Here is a 19,750-nt window from a genome sequence, read left to right on the forward strand (position 1 = left end):
GGCAACAACTCCAGCTCTTCAGAGCAGTGAAGTCCCTTGCTCTGCCCCTGAGCAGCACCTCAAAGTGCAGCCTTCCCTTTGCTTTGGGGAATCTGCTAACGCTTTGTGCCCACAAAGGAGCGAGGACCCTCTCACTGAAATGCAACCGCTCTCTGTTTCAGAGGCAGGATAATCTCACAGTGACCTTTCTTGTCAGAAGCACATGATAACTGCAGCAGACTGGGGCTGCATGGGGTGAGGATGCTGGTAATGAAATGCTTCCATAGCTCGACACTCATTATTCCATTACATTATCGGGCTCTTCCCCAGGGGCCCTCTCAAGAGTCACAGCTGAGCTCTTTTCCTGCAGAGACCAAAACCAGACCACCTAACAAGTTACATTTACTAAAATTTTCACTCCCTCCCAGCTCAGGGGGAGTGTGGTCTTGTTTATTTGCATCAGACAGAAGTGGAAGAACTGCCCCAGCACAGCTATGATTTTTTCAGCCTGCAAACCCACCCCAAACAAAACAGTCAGCCCATCCTCAGCCACAAGCGGCTGAGGCTGCTGTCATCCCACAGCTCACCATGCAGAGTCCATGCTGTCCAGGGCTCCCCAGCATGCCTCAGCCACCCTCTCTCTGCTACCCTGCATCAGCTGTTGACTTGCAAAGGTTGACCACGGACCACTTCTTGGTAAGAAATTACACTTTCCCTTTGATTGCTTAATTCTCTGCAATTTCCTCCCATCCTCAGATAATCCCTTGGTCTCCTCAGTTCTGAAGTTCAAAGTGGCCATCACCAGCAGCGAGGACCTCACACAGAGCTGGATGCTCAGAGTGAAGCCTGCGTTGGCCAGGATAGCAAAGCTCTGCCAACAGAGCTCAGCTCTTTATCTATCAGGAAATGAGTTGGTGGCCCAAGGGCATGCCCAGTGGCGTGAGAGCTGTGCTCCCAGCAGATACAGTTGGAGAGAAATTGAACAGTCTAAGCTTTGGGCCATCATCTTCCCTTGTGCAGCTCCCTGGAGACAACCCTTTCAGTCAAAGGTGGTGGTAGGTATTTCGGGAGGTTTTAAACTGGAGAACTGGGGGCACTAGGTATCTTGCTTTGGCTTTTGCTAACTGTTCACAGCAATGCTCAAAATGCATGCCAGGAATATAAAGGGAGAAATAAACCCTGCCATAAGGAGCATGCAATTTGGAAAAGCAGAGGCAGCCAAAGGGTGAGAGAAGGGAATAAAACACACAGGTGAAGCCTTCATAGCAACAGTCGGAGTTGGCCATATACATTTGAAACCACTATGCACAGAAAACTGTTAGGCACTCCAATGCCTTCTGATGGCTCAATAAGCTTCAGGTGAGCACACATGTGCACATGCAGACACACGTGCACCCTCAACTGGTAGGTAAAACGTGAAACAAAACTGAATCTCCATCTTCCCAATGAGGCAGATCTCCTCCTTTTCTGTCATGTTTTCTTACAAGCTTCCTGCAAACCTGTCAGAGAAAAGGAGGCTGAGTGAAACAAGTTGCTCTGTGAATTCAACAAAGCCTCGACTTTGCAGTTTCACATTTGGGGTGTCTCTGGCAGGCTGCAGTTTCTGCTTCATTTAACCTAGCTCGTTCCCTTTGGGAATTCTCTACCCACCATGTTTGCGGCAAGAAATACCATGTGCTAAGTTTATAAGGAGCTTTCAAACAGAACAGGTGACTGCTGAGTCCTCCCTTCCTACCCTTCTGTCAGATGGAGATTCATGCATTACCTTGCACTTCTTGTCTCTCCCCAGCTACCAATTTTCACAATTAATCTGAATATTTTTGAGACTTCTAATGCTCCATCAAACTCATCTGCAAGTAGCCAGCGATTCAAAGGTTGATGGGGACAGATGGGCAGACATGAAGTGACAGAATCTTCATTTCCTTAGGAAACCAGGCTAAAAATATGTTCAGAGTTCAGCTTTTCCCATGAAGATGCACAGTTTCCCGGGAGGCCCAACCAAGTCAGTGGACGCAGGTGGCAGCCACAGCTCTGTGTCCCGGGTGACACCTTTGCCCATCACAGCTGTCATTGCTGTTCCTGCCAAAGGTGTGTCGCGTCGGCTCTTCCTTTCGGCTGGGAGGAGCTGCGGTTGGCAAGATCTTTGCTCTGGGACTGAGCCCTGAAGAGGAGCCTGCCAGAGAGGATGATAAGGAAACATTTGTGGCAGAGCGGAGATCCACATTGTCTGAGGCAGGATCTGAATGCTCTCATGCTAAGCTTGGCAAGTTGAAACATACCTGCAGAGATGGGAAGAAGCCCTGAGGGAAGCCATGTCTCAGGATGGGCTGTGAGCCAGGCTTTCCTCCCTGCTCTACCTGTGACAGTGCCATCCTGGAATGGCCTTTCAGGAAACCTTGCAACCCACCTGCCTGCCTTGCTTTGCCCACCAGTGAGCAGAGATGGAGGCTAACATCTGCAGTCCTTATTGTGAAGGCTACTAAGGTAGCGCTGCCACAAATGTTGCCAGGTGACATAGTCCCAGAGTATAGAAAACAGTCCCAGAGCCACCTTTTTGCCATTGTGCCAGTAACAACAAATTAATTTCCACCAGCCTTGCGACTTCTCTGCAGAGCTAGATCCGAGTCACACATTTATCAGTAACGTGCTCATCTATTCTTGACACAGAGTGTGCTCCTGTGGCCCGAGGGCTTGCAGAACTCAATAACGGGGGTGCAGGAGGTCGTGTACCAGGTTTCCTAGTCAGTGTCTGTGGGGAGAGGGGAGAAGGCAGAGGGGAGCAGTGCTGTACCCCCAGGCAGTGCCGAGGAGGCTGCCAGTGCTTGGCTTGCAGGTGATTTTCCCAGCCAGCACCATGGATGGCTCTCAGTTGTCCTGTTAGACCTTTGCTGACAAGTACTTAAATTGCACAAGTTCATTCCATAAAATTTAAGGAAGAAGTGAGAGGACAGAAGAATGAAAAGCAATGTATTTTTCTTTTAGCACCTCTGTTTTTCTCATTTTCTCCTAAAGTGTCAGCACCTTAAATAAAAAGCCTTTTACTGCCTCGCTGCTGCCTGCATCCAGTCACAAATAGGGCATGCTGTTGCAAACAGGCCAAGGTCTCAGCTAGCCAGCTCTGCCCTCAAGGGTGTCACCTCTGTGCAGAGCTCTTCGTTCTCCTTCCTCTCTCATTTCTCCTTTGCTGTCACGTTCACTCCTGCCAGCTCGGAAAACACTCACCTTTTGCTTGCAGAGATCAGAGGAGGTTGAGGGCAAACCCTATTCCCGAGGTCTGCTGTTCAGCTTCCCTGCTAAGAGAATGGCCAGGAGAAACCATGTTACTGATTTCCAGTTCCTCGCAGTTCATTTCCAAACTTGTGATCCACACTGAGAGCTGGCAAGGTATCCCTCTGTCCCTGCTTCCTCCTGCAGCCCTGAGGAGGGTTGGCTAGAAAGGGTTCTCCTACAAATTCTACTTCCTGGGGAGCCCCTATTAAGCAGTGAGAAACTCCTCTCAGAAAGAGAAACATCTCAGCAACTCCAGACAGAGTAAGGGTACCTCGTCACCAGACAGGAGGGGGATGAAACGGGGCCCTGCAGCCAGGCAGAGCACTGGGCTGACAGATCACTCCGAACCACGCAGCAAACGCTAAACCAGGGGCACTCGTTTTTCTAAGTTGATTGCATTTTGCATCTCCTGACTGAGGCCAGACAGCACCACAGCAGAACAAATGCTGGCAGTGTGCAACGCAGGACATGAGTTATGGGGGAGCTGGGCAGAGCTTCGACCTCTTTTTCCTCCTCATACACTGGCAGACTTGCGTCACTCCTAACAGTGTAGTGAGAGCACCTGTGGCCTAGGACCTCCCTCGTTTCTCCTAAAACTGGCCACATACATCATCTATGATGTATTTCTTCACAGGAACATAGTCATAGGCAAGCGTAGCCCAGACAGGAGGGTCACACAACATGGATGGGAAAAGGACAAGAGATTTACAGGCAGTTACACCAGCAGGCGTGGGATATTATCCTCCAACTTTCCATTTTATTCTTTCTTTACAAATCCAGGAGAGTTCTGTATTTTTAAAAACCCTTATTTGTTATCCTTTTGGCCACTTTACTGAAAAATGTAACTGAGTACCTCTATATTTCTATTATATTTGCAGTAGTAATATGGAATTATTGAGGTAAACGCAAACTTGCATATCAAAACAAACAGAGATTTTGATTATTTGGAGGAATACAAAGTAGAAAGAGGCTGGGCTGGCAGGAAAAGGCAACGGCCAGTAACCTCTCCTGAGTCCAGACTAAATCCAGGCACCTCACTCTGCCTTGGCTCTCTCTCACACAGTAATTTGCACATACGCACATGCATATAACATACCATCCCCTCATCGATTTAATGGGACCTACTTTACTTCAGGGGCTGGATTTATTTTTTAGCCATTTGGCTGAGCATACCAAAGAGGTCACAAACTCATCTGTGATACTCAGGAAAAAAATTTCCAGGCCAGAATGAATATTAAGTACAAGAGTAGAGTTGATAAAAATAGTGAAGTTGGATGAGGATATATTTGATGTACCCGGAGAGGAAGCAGTCATAAATGTTTCCATCAGGTGTGCAATGTACCCATAAAACATTCGAAATATATTTTCAAGCATTTGCAGCTGAAAAAAAAAAAACAACATGCATTTGTCAGCACTTATTTTACCAGAGAGACAAATGATGTTCTGTTGTTGGACTAGACAGTACGGATCAAAGCTAGGGATGGGAATTGTTTTGATACATGTTCAAGTGGCTCTGTGCAGGTGTAACAGAGCTAAATATAACCTGGCATGGCTGATAGGCAGCAACAGCTTGAAAATCTAGCTGTCTGCTGTTCATGAATGCATTTTCATTTACTTCCACGAGCTGAGGTTCAGGCCCCAAATCTTTTAAATATGAACTCCTCTGTGGTTTTGCTTCGCTCAGTGCAACAGCAGGAGCTGCTACATGTCAAGAAGAAAGTGATGGCTGCCTAGTCCCATGCAAGACCATCCAGTATGTCACCTGGAAGCCTCTGACACACCCAAGAGATGCTGGATCACTGTCATAGAGTTCAGCTTCACCATGTTTCCAGCAGCCCCCCGGGCTGGCTTGTGCAGGGACTGGTGTTTGCCATGGGAATCCAGCAACATTGACTCTTCTGAGAGGTTTCCCCGCTCACAAGGGGAGGGCTCCACAGCCATTTCTGGTCCTGACTGTGCCATTTTGTGGTAACCGGGTCATGTAAAATGGCCAGAATCTGAAAAATTACTCTGTAGATATTTAAACCTTTCTCAGAAAATAATGGGCAAAAAGCTGTGAGAACAATCAGCCCCAGAATTATCCATCACTCACGGTGAGATTCAAACTTAATTTGATATCTATTATTGTATGTATTTTTATTGTTTGCTTAATGAATGTTGCAGTTGTAGTAATAAGATTACTGGTAATACAAAACAGATTTGCAGAATGATGAGAAGATAATTAGACGGTACTTTGAGGGTGATTTCTGCTTAAGATACAGTAACTATGTCATGGAGTAAATAAAGTTGGTGAGGGAAGGTATCAATGGCTATTAACCTAAGATACAATTATTCCCAATTTACCAGGATACACATTTCACCACCATGAAATACCTGGTGACTGATGCTCGGTCTAGGCCCTCCCATCTGCTTGCGAGACTATGGGACAAAGCCTTGCCCAGGGTGCGAGCGGGCAAGCAGCTGCGGTTGCCCACAGCTCAGGATGCGGTGGTGGGACCCAGCACCCACACCTGAAATGACTCGACGTATTTACGGGAGTCCCACTGCCAACTGGCAGCGGGACTCCCGTAAATACGTCGAATCATGAACGGTGAGGTTTTGACAAATCCAAGTGATCAAACTGTGCCTGGGTTACAAGAGCTCTGCCTTGCATCTTGTCCAGCTCCCATCACCCGTGTGTAATGGCAGCAAAAGCTTGACAGTGCAGTGGTGACAGGGATGGTCGTCTATCAAAGCCATAGTCTCGAGACTACGTCTTCCTTTCTAAACTGATGCTTAGTGACATTTCAGGATCAACATTAATGCAAGGAGTCTGCTGCTTGGATCTGCGACACTGGCTTGGGACAAAGCAATAGTCTAGCCATGAACCTGCAGATCCTGCAGCTGCCCACCTCTCCTGGACAAAACAGACCTTCCTTTCTTGGATTTGGAGATGATCATGTCTCTAATTGTCTGCTGGAGGTGACAATCTCCAGTCAATACACAGCTGGTCATGTCCCACCATTTTCTTAAAGCACTGGCAACTAGCACGCCTACACACAAGCAGATACAAAGCTCTCCAGCTTGCCCTCCGTTGTCCAAATGAACCATCTAAATTGCCTGCATATTCAGTGTAAATGGTGAGTTCTACCAGCTTCCTCAGTGCCTCTAATGGTCTGCGGAATATTTTCCTGGCCCTTTGCTTAGATTTTTCAGTCCCTGAAGGACCTTCACACATCCATTTTGATCCTAATTCATGAGAGTTTCTACATAATTTTTAATAGTAAATCTGCTAATAATGTTATTTATTTTGTCCATGAGGTCACCCTCAGCTATATCTCTGGCAATCACAGTCCGTCTTTTGTCTCAAGTAGGCAGAGATATTTGGTCAGTTGTTTTTCTAAGTCAGATAGTTAAACATAAAATCTCACTCTAACCTGCACCTACTGCATTTACACACAGGTAGCTGGGAGAAGCCCCCAAAATGCCAGCCAGCTGTGCAATTAACTGCAAACGGTTAATTCCCAGGAGAAACTGGCTTGACCATCTCAGTGAGTTTGGCATGGTCAATGTCAGCAAACACTGTTTTCTGTGAATTAAAGCCAAAATCTCTTTGTTTACTAGAACACACTGACATTACATTTCATTGGCATCTGTGGCACAGAAGTCATTGTTTCACAGCTTTGAGCATAGCTTTGCAGCACCACTGACAGTGTCCTTGGAGAAATAAGTGCATAACTTAACTCTTGTGCTGTGAATCATTGGAATAGAGTCCCCTTACCGACCTCTTCAGTTTCTCAGACTCTGTATTAATATCGGCATTGCACATCCATTAAACCTCACCACGCAGCAGTGCTCCAGGTGGTTGCTGTAAGCAGCTCAGTTAGGAGCAAACGTCTCTATGTTACGGACATTCCCAATGTATCTTTACATGTTTTCCTTGTCTATGTGGACAAACCCCCCTCTGTCATCTCACACATGATCTACTCATTTGACTTTTTGTGTTAATGTCATTATTTTATTAATAGTGTTAATTATTCATACATTATTTGCATTATATAGAATTTTCTGTTTTCTTTGCTTAGCTTTGTCCTGGTAGTTCTGGCACTAGAAGATACTACGCTTTGTCCCTACAAAAATGGATGTGACAAGTATTCCAACATCCTCCAGCTAATGACCCTGTTAAAATCCTCTCTGTGGCTCTGATTTAAGGGTAACTTTCCTAAAGACAAGAATCACAGGGAGGAGGTGGTAGCATGAGGCTAAGGGAGAGGGACTCTTCCAGGTCTGCTCTGTATTCTGTTGAGATCTTTCCTGGGTCACTATTACAAAGTATGCCTTTTCCAACATACTTCCTGTTTATTTTCCAGTTCTGTTCACATACTTCTTTGTGCTTAATAAGCTTATCACTTTCCATTCTTTTTTCCATATTTACTTTCCCCTATGTATGACTCTCCTACGAGCGTCTTCTAAAAGTATTTCTGGCAATGCACTTGCTTTTCTGTAACAGTTAAAAAATAAATGTCTTATTTACTTCCAGTTACACCATTTCATCTTTGGCTGCTGCGCTGTGCATTTTTGCTACCTAATTTTCATCTAAGCAAATGGTGCTGTCTTTGTTTTCTCTACCCATCCTGTATATTCCTTCTGTTGGTATTCACACATTTTTGTACAGCGATGTAATAATCCCTTGTACTCCTTACATCTTTCGTCACGTAGTGGGCATGACCCCAGCCTACGTTACCTGCTAGAGTGTGCATAAGTCCCTAAACTGTTTTACATGTTTGATGTCTCGAGTGTCCTCTTTTCTATGACTTGGGATTCTCCATGTACCTGTAAGGTCAGAGCCCTGTCCATCCTCTGCAAGATTCACTCTGGACCGAGTGGTTTCAGTCTCTTGGCAAAGTTTATCTTCTTTGTTAATTCTTAATTGTAAATCTCCTGCTAGCGGTTTAACTTCATTCTTTCACTTATGGTATTTCCTTAATTTACTTTACTCCAGGTACCTTATGGTATTCAGTACTTAAATTACTCTTCCCATCTGTTCTTAGAAAGGGAAAGCAAGAAAATAAACCAAGCAAAGATGCCACATAAATGGAATCAATAACGCCTGCTCATTTGGAGAGCACGGATAACAAGCAATGGCTCATAACTGCGGTTCAAACTGCTTTCATTTAATGCAAAATACAAGGCTGTTCTGATCTAGCCTAGTCAAGTCCCAGAGTCTTACACTGCCCTCAGCATCGTCTTATCACAGACCCGTAAAGCAGCACATTAAGTGAAAAGAATGTCTAAACAGCACGAAAAGCAAAGCCAGTCTTTGAACTGACACCAGATCACAATGTGATACAAATTCAAAGAAACGACACTGTATGCGGTGAAAGAAGCTACATAGAATTCAAAAGCAAGGCCTGTGTCATAATTAGCACATCAATTAATGAGATGGGAATAAAACCAATGATTTTTAAAACCATAGCACTTAGCAACTTTCTGGAAGATAAATGCAATGTAAAACTGTACAAAACCCAAACTAGCCACAGAGCTTGTTGAAGTACGTTTGCTGAAAATGCTACAGAGTTTATACAGAAAACAAGTTTGGAGGAACTCTCAAATGTCTTCCAAAACCTAAGGAAACAGTACATATGACAGGATCTGTATCCCCAGCAAGTTTTTCCCATGGGAAGAGTAAAAAGATGAAACATTTGAAAGCCAGGAGACAATGATAAAGCAGATTATCAGCTTTTAGTCTAATTTAAGTAATTTTAAAACACAATCAAAGTACAGTTGTGCATTCAACAACACCCGAAAACATTAAGACCTTTCTTTCACTGACCGATGAAACGGCCAGTAACAAAGGTCGTTATATGCAAAGGTCGTTGTCAATATTAGACACGGAATATATATGTTGGCAGGGACTGATCCAGACCAATTTATAGTAATTCATTGGGGTTATACTTTTCCTAAGTGGCCATACGTTGTGCTCCAGAATCCAAGTCAATTAATTTTCTAGCTTCTACACAGGCAAAGATATTTTGCTGGTGAAGAGGAATGGGAGTGGTTCATCATTACAGTGATGGATTTTCTCAGCCCGCCTTTGCCTGGGACTGATTCTGTTGTTCTCCCAACTCCACCTAAGGACAAGGATAAAACAACTTGCCGTCACAGAGCACTGCCACTGACTTTGGAAGAAGTGAAACTTTCAGCAAACACAGTAATGTGCTGGGTATGCCATCTAAGATGTCAGCCAGATGTGTTCAGTGGGCCATGGTGATGCACACAATTGAGTCAAAACAAAATAAAAATAGAAGCATTTAATAGGAAACCAACTGGGAATCTCTCTTTTCTCCAAACTGTGGCTGTTGCTCTTTGATTACAATTGCCCAAGGCCCCACTCCATCTGGTCCATAGATTAGGATGTCACTGCCTCAGTGAAAAATGAATCATTGCTACAGATCACAGAATCACAGAATCACAGAATGTTAGGGATTGGAAGGGACCTCAAAAGATCATCTAGTCCAATCCCCCTGCCTGAGCAGGACCACCTAGATTAGATCACACAAGAACACGTCCAGGCGGGTTTTGAACATCTCCAGAGAAGGAGACTCCACAACCTCTCTGGGCAGCCTGTTCCAGTGTTCTGTTACCCTTACTGGGAAGAAGTTCTTCCTCATGTTTAAGCGGAACAGATGTATCAGTAGTTTTCAGGAGGTCCTCTGAACATAAGATCACCCGGCAATAGGATGCAATGGTGTATGGCAGCAGCTGGATTTTCTGATAGGCGATGTCTTAATGTAAACATAGGTAAGTAGTATGTAACAACACATTTCTGGATGCACTGAAATCAAGAAACAGCACAAAAGTCTTAATTTCCTATCCTTTCTCTCATCCAGCTGTACAACAGGGATAAATGGTGAGAATATGAACTGACTGGGGCTTTTTATTGAACAATGAGCATTAATCTCTGCCAGAAGCAAAATGCCTGAGTGGAGGTTCTCACGGTTTAAATCACCCACTCAGATTCTTTCTGCAGAAGTGAAAATATCTGCTTGCAGATATAAGCCCGGGAGAGGTTAGGTGTTACCAGCATGTGGATGACGGCTACCTGCCTTCCAAATAGAAGTTGCTTAGAGGCATGCACATCCTGTGAGCATGTCCTCGCTTTGCATTTGGTCTCTCTCCTTCTCTTTCCCTCCCTGTATCATAATATTTTCTATGCGGAGTCCCTTAATATCTCGGAGCACCATAGCAAAAGCATCAGCTCAGAGATAGCCTGGGTCAGCAGAACTTTCTTAAGTGTAGGAACCTGTACCAGTAACGAAACCAATGTCCTCAGTGCAGCTCTTGCTGAGAACTCCACTGAAAAACAGAGTGTGGAGTGGCTAGTATTAGTACAGGAGCTGCTACAGATTTTTCTGTGCAGGGGTTTGCGCTGCTGGGTGGATGGATAAATCCCAATCCCAGAGGACTGTCCTTGTTTCTTCATTCAGAGTAGACCCAGAGAAGATCTAACTGGTGCTGGGAATAACTCAATACCTCTGGCCAGCTCTGAGACCACAAGCTTAGAGAAATTTTTGTCTGTCACCCTGCTACATTTAAAGCTTAGGGTCCATGGCTGAACACTCTAGTGCCTCAGTGGCACCTGCATTTACTGAATCCACATAGGCTGGGAGTGAGTGCAGAGACTTCTGAAATGTGTCTCTGCTAAAGGAACAAGTTCCCGACAAGATTGCCACAGAGCAATTTAATGGGTTTCTGCTGCTGTTCAAAAGCTGTGAATATCTCTATTCATTCCCTCGGAAAAAAGGTTAATAAACTCTGAGAATCAGGGAACATTTCTGTGTAATAGCTCAGTCGTGGGAAGAGGGGGCAGGGCATAAAGGTGGTGGGTTTTGCTGTAGAAATATGCTAGGCACATTCCCGAATTTCCTTCTAAGGAGAATGAAGCTCATGTCGTGTTCTGCTTACAGAAGAGCCAAGGAACAGCATGGAGGGGAAGGAAAGGGAGAGATTATTCTCATGCAGAGTTTCACCGAGTTACCCAACCAAAAACCCTGCCGGTGTGATTCAGATCTTTCTCCAAGCCAGTGGAGCAGGCACTGACTGCAGACATGACTACCCCAGGGACTCACACCTCCAGGCAGAGCTGGAAAAGAGGGCAAGAGAATCCATCATGAACTTTCTCTGCTCTTGCAGGCAGGAACTTTCTCTGATTAGCTTCAGTGGCTGCAGCACTCTCCTCTCTTACATAGGATGTTGGTCAGGGGTGGAACAGAGTGGGACCTGAGACACACAGTGGAAGAACAGTTTCAGACCCTGGACGTAAAACACGGAGAACAGAAGCAGAGAAAGTCCACCAGAGATGTCAGCTAGCACAGGAACCCCCTTGGACAGGGAAAGAGCTGTCTCTGCAGTCCAGCCTATGCCAGTGGCTTGTGGGGAGAGAAAAGCTGGAGGCGGACGCGCCTGCAAGTCTGGAGCTCCTATCCCACAGTCCGACCTGGAGAGACACTCAGTCAGTCCTGCTCCCATCCAGCAAGGAAAGTGCTCTTCCTCACCTTAAATCATGCTTGGTGTTCAGGTGTTGTGGAGTCAAAGCAGAGCAAATTATAACCTCCCTTGCTGGGCCAGAGGCATGGAGAGATTTAGAGCCTGGAGTTTTTCTCATCAGCTGCACAAAAGCTTGAATGTTCCGTGTCAAAAGAAGATGCTCTCCCCCATCATTCTAGCCACAGTGATATTAATCATGTATTAAACCAGAAACAGCACTGCCTTGGTTTGGCAGGAACACAGACTTCATTGGTGTGGCAAACACGCAGCTGCCACAGAGCAATAAATTTGGTCTCTTTGCAATACAAGCAGGTATTTGCATTTTACTTGTAAGGAGGCACCTGAAGACATATGATCACCATGATGGCAGGAGATGTGGTTGACTGAATTGCTATTTGCTACTCTCAGCCCATCCTTAGCTGAGTCACGAGTGCCAGAATAATCAGCAGGCAGAGGGGTCTCAATTCTCTGTTGCTGTAAGGATGACAGAATGACTACATTGGACTGGGGATGTCCCTTTCTTTTATGCACACACAGGCACACATCCCTCATGTCACCAGCATGCAAAAACTCTCCTCTGCCCTTGTACAGTGCTGATACAGAACTTACTGGAGATGTAGGATGGGGTCATCCAGTTGAGCCATATGAGGACTACCTACCACATGAGTAGAATTAGCTTTCAGACCATAAATTTGAATAAAGCCCCGCTGGTACTAAGTGGTGGCTGTGAACAGGACTTACTGTTCCTGATTTTGAAGGTTTCACTCAAAACTACGTACCAAGTGATGAAATCAGTGACTTCAGTAAAATGATAACACAGGTTCAATCATATTCCCAGAGAAATGACCATGAGAGGAAAACACCAACCCAGATGAGTTAGCTGAGGTGACAACCTGAGGGCAGATTGTGCTGTACACAAAAGGAGACTATATCTCTGTCCCTGTCAACTGTAGGGCATTGCCAAGTAGTAGAGAAGAGTCTCTCTACTATTTCACCCATATTCTCTGGCTAAGAAGATAACTGAGATGGTCAAGCATGTGACTTTTCTGAAGTTACAGGCAAGTGTGTCCCTGAAGTGTGGTCATGTATCTGAGGCTTCTTCTGCTAATGGGCTTGACACTGATGGTGGAGACAGGATGATAAAAAAAATTGCTCTTTGAAAATGGGTCAGACATGAGTAATTGGGATGAGACACTCACCTGTCTTCACAAACAACTTGTGCAATAATTTTAGGTGACATCCCCAGTCAAGAATTAGAGTTGCAGAGCAGTTTTTCCAATGACTCTTTTTTACACATGCCATCTAGCAATCGTAAGAAAACAAAACACATATTCCAGTCTCCTCTGAGCAGTTCTCTGAAAAAGGTAGCAGCCATTTTACTTGGCCTGAAAAATGACTACAGTGTATAATCTAGAGGGTGTTCGAGATCAACCCTTTATCCTCTCATTTTCCATTGCACATTCTCTAATACCTATTTCTATTGATCCAATATGTGGAAAACTAGGAGACCTAAAAGGGAAGTACCTGGTACATGCAGCAACATGGCAAGTGTGATCTACCTTGAGGGTGATCAGACAGCCACAGCCAAAAACTAGGACATACATGTTTGCCAGGAGGGATGTCGGAATGGATGCCACATCCTAAGTAAAGTCAAGTAATGAGACAAGAGCACAATCTGTCTCTGCTGTCTGCAGTGTTTCTTTCTTCTAAGGGCAGTTCTCTTTGAAAAGCCACATCTCTAAATTACCAGCCCGAATTCGCAGATAATGTCACATGATCCCAGAACAGTGGACGTGGGACCAGACCTCTGGAGCTCATCCAGTCCAGCCACCCTGCTCAGAGCAGGGTCAAGTCCCTCTGCTAGAGATGTGGAAAGACAACTAGTATTTGAGCTAAAATTTCTCATTTTTACTAACTCAGCTGCGTTGCCACTCATATGAACTCAGGAAAATTTCCATTCAGCCGTCTTAGAGATATTCGGGTCTTTCATACATTTAAGGACTTTTCTGACTGCTCCGAACATGTATTGGCATACTAAAGGGGCTTTATTTTAAAAATTCAAGCTTGTTTTGGAAGCATCATAAATAAACACAACTGTACTCTGTAGACTTGCTTGCAAAATAGGAAGTTTCAGATGCTTGTAAATTATTTGTGGCACCTCATGAGAATTATGAATTTGAGAAGTATTTATCAGCACACAATCTTTTCATAAGCTAAGGAAAGCAGGATGAGAGTACTAGTATATATTGCTATTGTTGCTGTTAGCAGTTGGCCACATCACCTGAACCCTCACAAAAAGCAGGACAACTGCCCCCCAAAACAGTAGGACATTTAATCACTGCACACCACCTGGAACATTCAGCAGCACATCAAGTGCATGTATTCAGCACACTGAGATGCACTGGACAGAAGAACCTGGAATATCTAAGTGGGAAGTGATGGCTACTGGATGAAGGTGTGCCTGAAATATTCATCAGGAGCTGACCATTTAATGTTTTTCTTAAAAAACAAATCCCAAATCTTGTACTCTACAAAATGAAGGGAAAAGAAAACTCGAAACATAGGAGGGAAACTCATCCATAGGGTTTAATCTGCTTTCCTTATCAGTAACAGCAGAATGTCTTCTGGATCTTCTTCTGCATCAACTTGATTCTTGCAGAACAGGCTTTTGCATACCCAGAGTCCCAAATTTGGCTTTAAGCAGCCCCCATATGTTACTACTCACATCCCATCGGACATCGTTAAGCAGAAGGATTTGGGAAAGCTTTTTATACAAAAGCCATTTTATTGACTTTGACATTCTTGTAAATATTCAGATTTTGCTAAAAATGCTGCTTTGCAAGAAGGAAAAAACGCTCTCAAAAAAATTTTCTGTCCAGTGTTACGTTCATTACCTTGACCTGATCTCCGCCAGACTGCATCCTTGTTGTCCTGAGTGTGACAAGCCCGGGGCACTGTCAAGAAGGGGGCAGTGGTCCGCAAAAGCAGAGTTGCTTCCTCACCCCACTTATTTAGCCAACAGTTCATTCTGAACAGCCTGCCATCCGTCTTCCTTTCTGCTAGGACAGGGTCTCTTTGAATGTTAGCCATGCATGCCTCTAGTTGGCACTTCTGTGAAATCGCTGAGGCTGTTCACCATCTTTCAAGCATCATGGGAAGCCATGGATAGAGTTAATGCTAGAAGGGGCCACTACCATTGGATTGTTGCAAGGCTTTTCCCTTCATGAGATCAGGTCTTGCCACTTGGTCGTGTCTGCACCTTTCCCTGGCAGGACATTTGTGCTGAGCATCCTTGTGAGGACGGTCTGTTTTCATGCAAGACTGGAGATGTTCCTCTTCGTGCACATGGTCGTCCCGTTGGTGGAGCTTAACCAGTGCATCCCAGGTACTTCCTCGGCAACTTGTCTTCCGTATGAACCATCAGGAATATTTTCTGGTTGGTTTTTTTTTTTGGGGGGGGACACCTCGGATATTTTTATCAGTGTGAAAAATCACCTACTCATTTTTGCCTTCTGCTGTGCGGAAAGCCTCCTGCTGCCCTTGCTCCTTGTCCATGGCTGCAGGTCCCATCGCGGGCTGGAGGACCACCACGCAGCGAGGCTGTGACGGCCGGGACACAGGTGAGTGTGAAAACACTTTTCCTTGGGATTCTTTTTTATTTTTTTTAAGTCGAGGTAGGGTGCCACGGCTGCACCTGGGGGCACGCGGGCCCAGACCAGCACGGCGGGGGTCGAGACAGGCCGCCCCGCAGCGGGGGCCGGGGCCCGGCGGGCACCGCCCGGGCTCCCCGCGGGGCCGGGAGCGCGCCGCGGCGCGGAACGCCGGTGCCGGGGAGCCGTTTCCAGCCGAGCCGGGCCGCGCCGGGACGGGACGGGCGGCGGCGCGTTGGTTCCCGGCGGCCCATCCTGAGGGGCGGCCGGGGGTGAGAGCGGCATGGCCGGGGCGGGGAAAGTGCTGACGGCCCTGAGGAACCACTGGAAGAAAACCACGTTCGGGGTCTGCCTGCTGAGCTGGGGCGGGAACTGGCTCTATGGGAAGCACTGGTAACTGCCGGCTGGGGCGGTCCGGGCGGGGGAGCGGGGCCGCCGCCGGGCCGTGTGCCCGTGTGCCCTCAGTGAGCGGCCCCGCACCGTGCGGGCGTCGCGGCCGCGGTCGCCTCGATGCTCGGGCTGCCGGCCCTCTGCCTGCGGCGGAATCCCCTCGTGGCTGTTAAAACGGAGGTCTCCCCTCGGACTCTCCCGCTCCTTCCACCAGCTGCGAGCTTAGGAAGGCTGGGTGCCTCTTTGGGACTTCCCACCTTGGCCATGATGAAAGTTTGGCGGTGGTTTTAAACGGAACTGTTGTCAGGGTGGCTTGAATCATTCTGGGGCTTGTTGAAGAGGAGAAAGCTTTCTCTCTTCTAACTTAAAAAAAAAATGTCATCAGCCATGTGCCCGTCATCACCCGTAGTATAAGGATGAATGAAATCAACCGCCCTACACTGCCAAATGGTGCCACAGATCCCGGGTGGCGGGAAGCCACCTCCGCACGCAGAGGGTAGCCGTCACAGCATGGTGGTCGAGTGCCCGTGGGTTTTCCTACCACCTTTTTTTCTTTTAATGGTCTCACGTGCCTCATGAAAGACGCCAGGTTTCTGTTGCATGAGTGCTGGTGCCTTTCTTGAGGCACGGCACCGGCAGCAGCCACGCTCCATGGCTCCTCGCTGCACCTGCGTTGCTGCTGGCGCCCACCCGGATGGAGGGAGCCCGTCAAGTGCTGCAGCAGCAGTACTGATGTTCAGCTGTACCTAGCAGGGTGTCATTTCCGCTGTTTATCTGTGGAGCAAACGTTCCTTGTAGTGAGCAAAATCCTCGTTTGCAATTTTTAAATAGCTGGGCTTGTATTTTAATCCCTGTCCTTTAAGATTACGGTTAATACACTTGACTAAAATGCAAGTACAGCCAAATTATTTTAAAAATTGGTTGCTTTTGGTGCTGCTGTTCGTTCTGTCCCTGTCTTAAAGTCTTTTTAATTTTTAAGGTATGATTTCAGCAGTGTTATTTTCTGCTTACGTTAAAATGCTGCAAAAGCCTCAGTGGAAAACTTAGGAAAATAAATCTGTTTATATGTTGTTTGTTATACTTTCCTTCTGTATTTCCTTTTGCCTAGGGACTTGTGCATTAAATCAGTCTTTGTTTTGAATGGTACATCTGCTTTAGTGGCTTACTTCTTACCTGAAGCACTAAGGCTCGGTTGGCTGCAGGGCAAGAAGTAAAAAAAAAAACTTTCTCTCCGTACTTTTTTCCTTTTAATTACTGGTTGTAGGGCAGGCTACGGTAAGATGGAGAATAACTGTGTGAAAGTGGTGGTAACAAGGTCGTGGTTTCATGTGTATGCCTGCATGGATCAACAGACAGAAAACAAGTACATAGTATACTGCTGTGTTGTAAGCAGAAGTATTTGTGCTAAACAGGCTGGGTTTTTTTGATGCCTTCAAATGTAATGTCAGCGGATCCTTGAGCTTACATTCCACTTTTCCCTCTGACGACTTGAACTTTGAGTTCAGATGAAATAGCGAAATGTAAATGGGTAATTATTTGCAGTTACATCATTCTAGATGCCTCTTAGCCAGAAGAGTAAACTTAATGTACAAAACGAGGAGGAAGAAATTGCTCCGTGGCGTTCATACGAGGGGCTGGCTGGCAGGGCAGAGCAGCCTCTGACCTTCCCAGGTATCCTGCTTACGTAAGTGGCCTCTTTACTAGTCTGCTGTTGCCACAGATACTAATGACAGCAGAGTGCACGTCAGGCCTGGGTACTACAGAGAGCTGCTGAAACAGAGTGTTAAGAAAAAGACTGAATCTACTCCTTGTGCACATGGAGAGTGGGCTCTTGAGGAGGCCTAGGAGCAGCATCAGACACAACCAGTCTCCCCTTTATGTCTGTAGTTTCTGGGAATTCATGTGCTTTTTGTGCTGTTGGTTTCAGCTGTGTTGATTTCCCGTGCAGTAGCTGTGAAAACACGTTATGTCACAGAGAATATCATCACTTATGTACCATAAGTACATAGGTGATGATACACCTATGTACCGTAGGTGATGTGGTGGTGAATAGGAAGGAAAATATGAAAGGCAAATAAACAAAAAGATAACTTTTGGTATCTAAATTTCAGTGCTTGGAGGTTATTTGCACCAAGAGTAGGCGTGGTGCTTTACCCTAGATGAGGTAGTGGGGAAAAAACCCATTTACACATTCCATTGTTTAATATTCCTTTTTATCTGAAAGGGAAAATACAGCATTTCCTTACCAGACATTGGAAATGCAAGGTGGGAAGTCCTGTGAGGACAAACAGCTCTGTGTGACTTTGATGTAGACCGAAGGACTGTAATGTACTGCTTTCAGAGATTTAAATACTGCTCGGAGAAAGCGACAACCATTTAGCCCTTTCTTTGTGGAGGATTGTTTTAGCCAAGAAATAGAAAAGGAGGAGTGACAGAAGAACCTGATGGCAAGAGTTTAAATATTCAAAGGTGATCCCAGCCACCCTTTCATGATACTCTAAGCACCGTGAAGGCCTTCCCTTGTGGCTGCTGGAGAGCAGGGAATAGGCCAGGATCCCTCTCTGCAGCTTGTTTTGCCTCCAAATTTGATAATGGCTTTTGGTGTGTGGTTTTTTTTTTTTTCCTACATTCCCTCTTCCCAGTTTCTTCATTTATGTACCAGTTATGCTGGGGAGCATGAGGAGTGCCTTTTGCCCCATGCACTCACTGCTGCGGGCAACTAATGAAGAGGTTAATGAGGGAACCACGTACGGGCTGCGTTGGCCGGGAGGCTTGCCATTATCCACATCAGAGGCTGCATTACTATGCGTGAGGCATACTTGGCAAGACTCATATTTGCCCTTTTAGAACAGATTAAAGGTTTAGTCAAGTCTTGTGCTTCGGTTTCTGGCATCACTGGAGTTTCTGATGAAGGGCCTTGCTTTAGCACAGCGTCAGTTCAGATTAGCCTCTGACTTCTTGGAATTAGCTGCCTGAGAAATTGCTCATTTATTCACAGCTGAAGAAAATCTTTGTTTCCCATCCTACATCCCTCTTCTTGGCTTTTCCATCCTTGTGGGTTTTCGAAGATACTAACTCTTGCAAGGAGAAGATCACTTGCTTTTTTGACTTCTCAAGGTTCATTCTTCTTTTGGATGCAGAGGCTATGATGCCTGCATTAAGTGGAGCTATTGTGAATAACAATCTGTCCTGCAAATAAATGGCAGCTCTTCTACAGTCAGTCCCTACGTGCCCATAGAGACAGAAGAGCTCTGGAGTACTTCCTGAAGATTTTGGAGGACGCTACGTGAACAGATATGGACAAGAACAATGTTATGTTTTCCAGACTTGTTCCCTGTGCCTCTTCCCTGCCTGGAAATGGACCCAGGTGTCCTCCTCCTGCACCCTGCAGACACGATGCTGTGGGTCTGATGTGGATGCCCTTGTGCTCCGTAGGCTGTAGAGGAAAGAGGGGCACTGGAGGGTAATGGTTCACCACTGAGTTAGTCTGAAGGTTGTGGATGACAATAACTGTAAAGGTCAAGAAGCTTCTTAGCCCAGTCTTGTATGATGCTTTCTTCATGCAGCATTCAGTTTCTGGATCTGCATATTAACGTTTCATCTTTGGAGGTGTTTGTTCAAATACTGACTTATTTAAAAGTGAGGGATTTGTGGATGAACGGGAAGAGTAAAGAGTGCGAATTTCCTCTCCTCCATTTGTGATTCAACCCTTCTCAGTATGTACTATCAAAAGAGACATCGATCAGGAGGTGGCAAAGGGTTTTCATGTGTAAAATGATAGGCATTATTTCTGGTTAAACTACTGTTAACTAAAACCCTATTGCTATTCTTACAAAACTTCAGTGAGTCTTAAAATTCCTTTCTTTCTCATAAAATAATATGTTTTTAAAATCCATTGTCTTGCACTTAGGGTAGCAAATACTCGTATTGGAGAA

General features: G+C 45.7%; 1 protein-coding gene across 2 annotated transcripts in view; it reads left to right on the forward strand.

Moving 5' to 3' along the window:
* The first annotated feature begins 13,053 nt into the window (after window positions 1-13,053).
* Window positions 13,054-19,750, forward strand: part of AGK (acylglycerol kinase) — a 41,761-nt gene continuing 35,064 nt past the window's right edge. The window contains exons 1-2 of one of the 2 annotated variants that reach the window (XM_086610369.1): window positions 13,054-13,070; window positions 15,735-15,818. In XM_086610369.1, coding sequence (XP_086466495.1) covers window positions 13,054-13,070; window positions 15,735-15,818 — 101 coding nt within the window. Of the gene's footprint in view, window positions 13,071-15,708; window positions 15,819-19,750 lie in introns of those variants that run through there. The other variant, XM_086610368.1, reaches the window with a different exon arrangement.

The sequence above is a fragment of the Tauraco erythrolophus genome, chromosome 4 (genome assembly GCF_009769465.1).
Source record: "Tauraco erythrolophus isolate bTauEry1 chromosome 4, bTauEry1.pri, whole genome shotgun sequence".
NCBI classification, from domain to species: Eukaryota; Metazoa; Chordata; class Aves; order Musophagiformes; family Musophagidae; genus Tauraco; species Tauraco erythrolophus.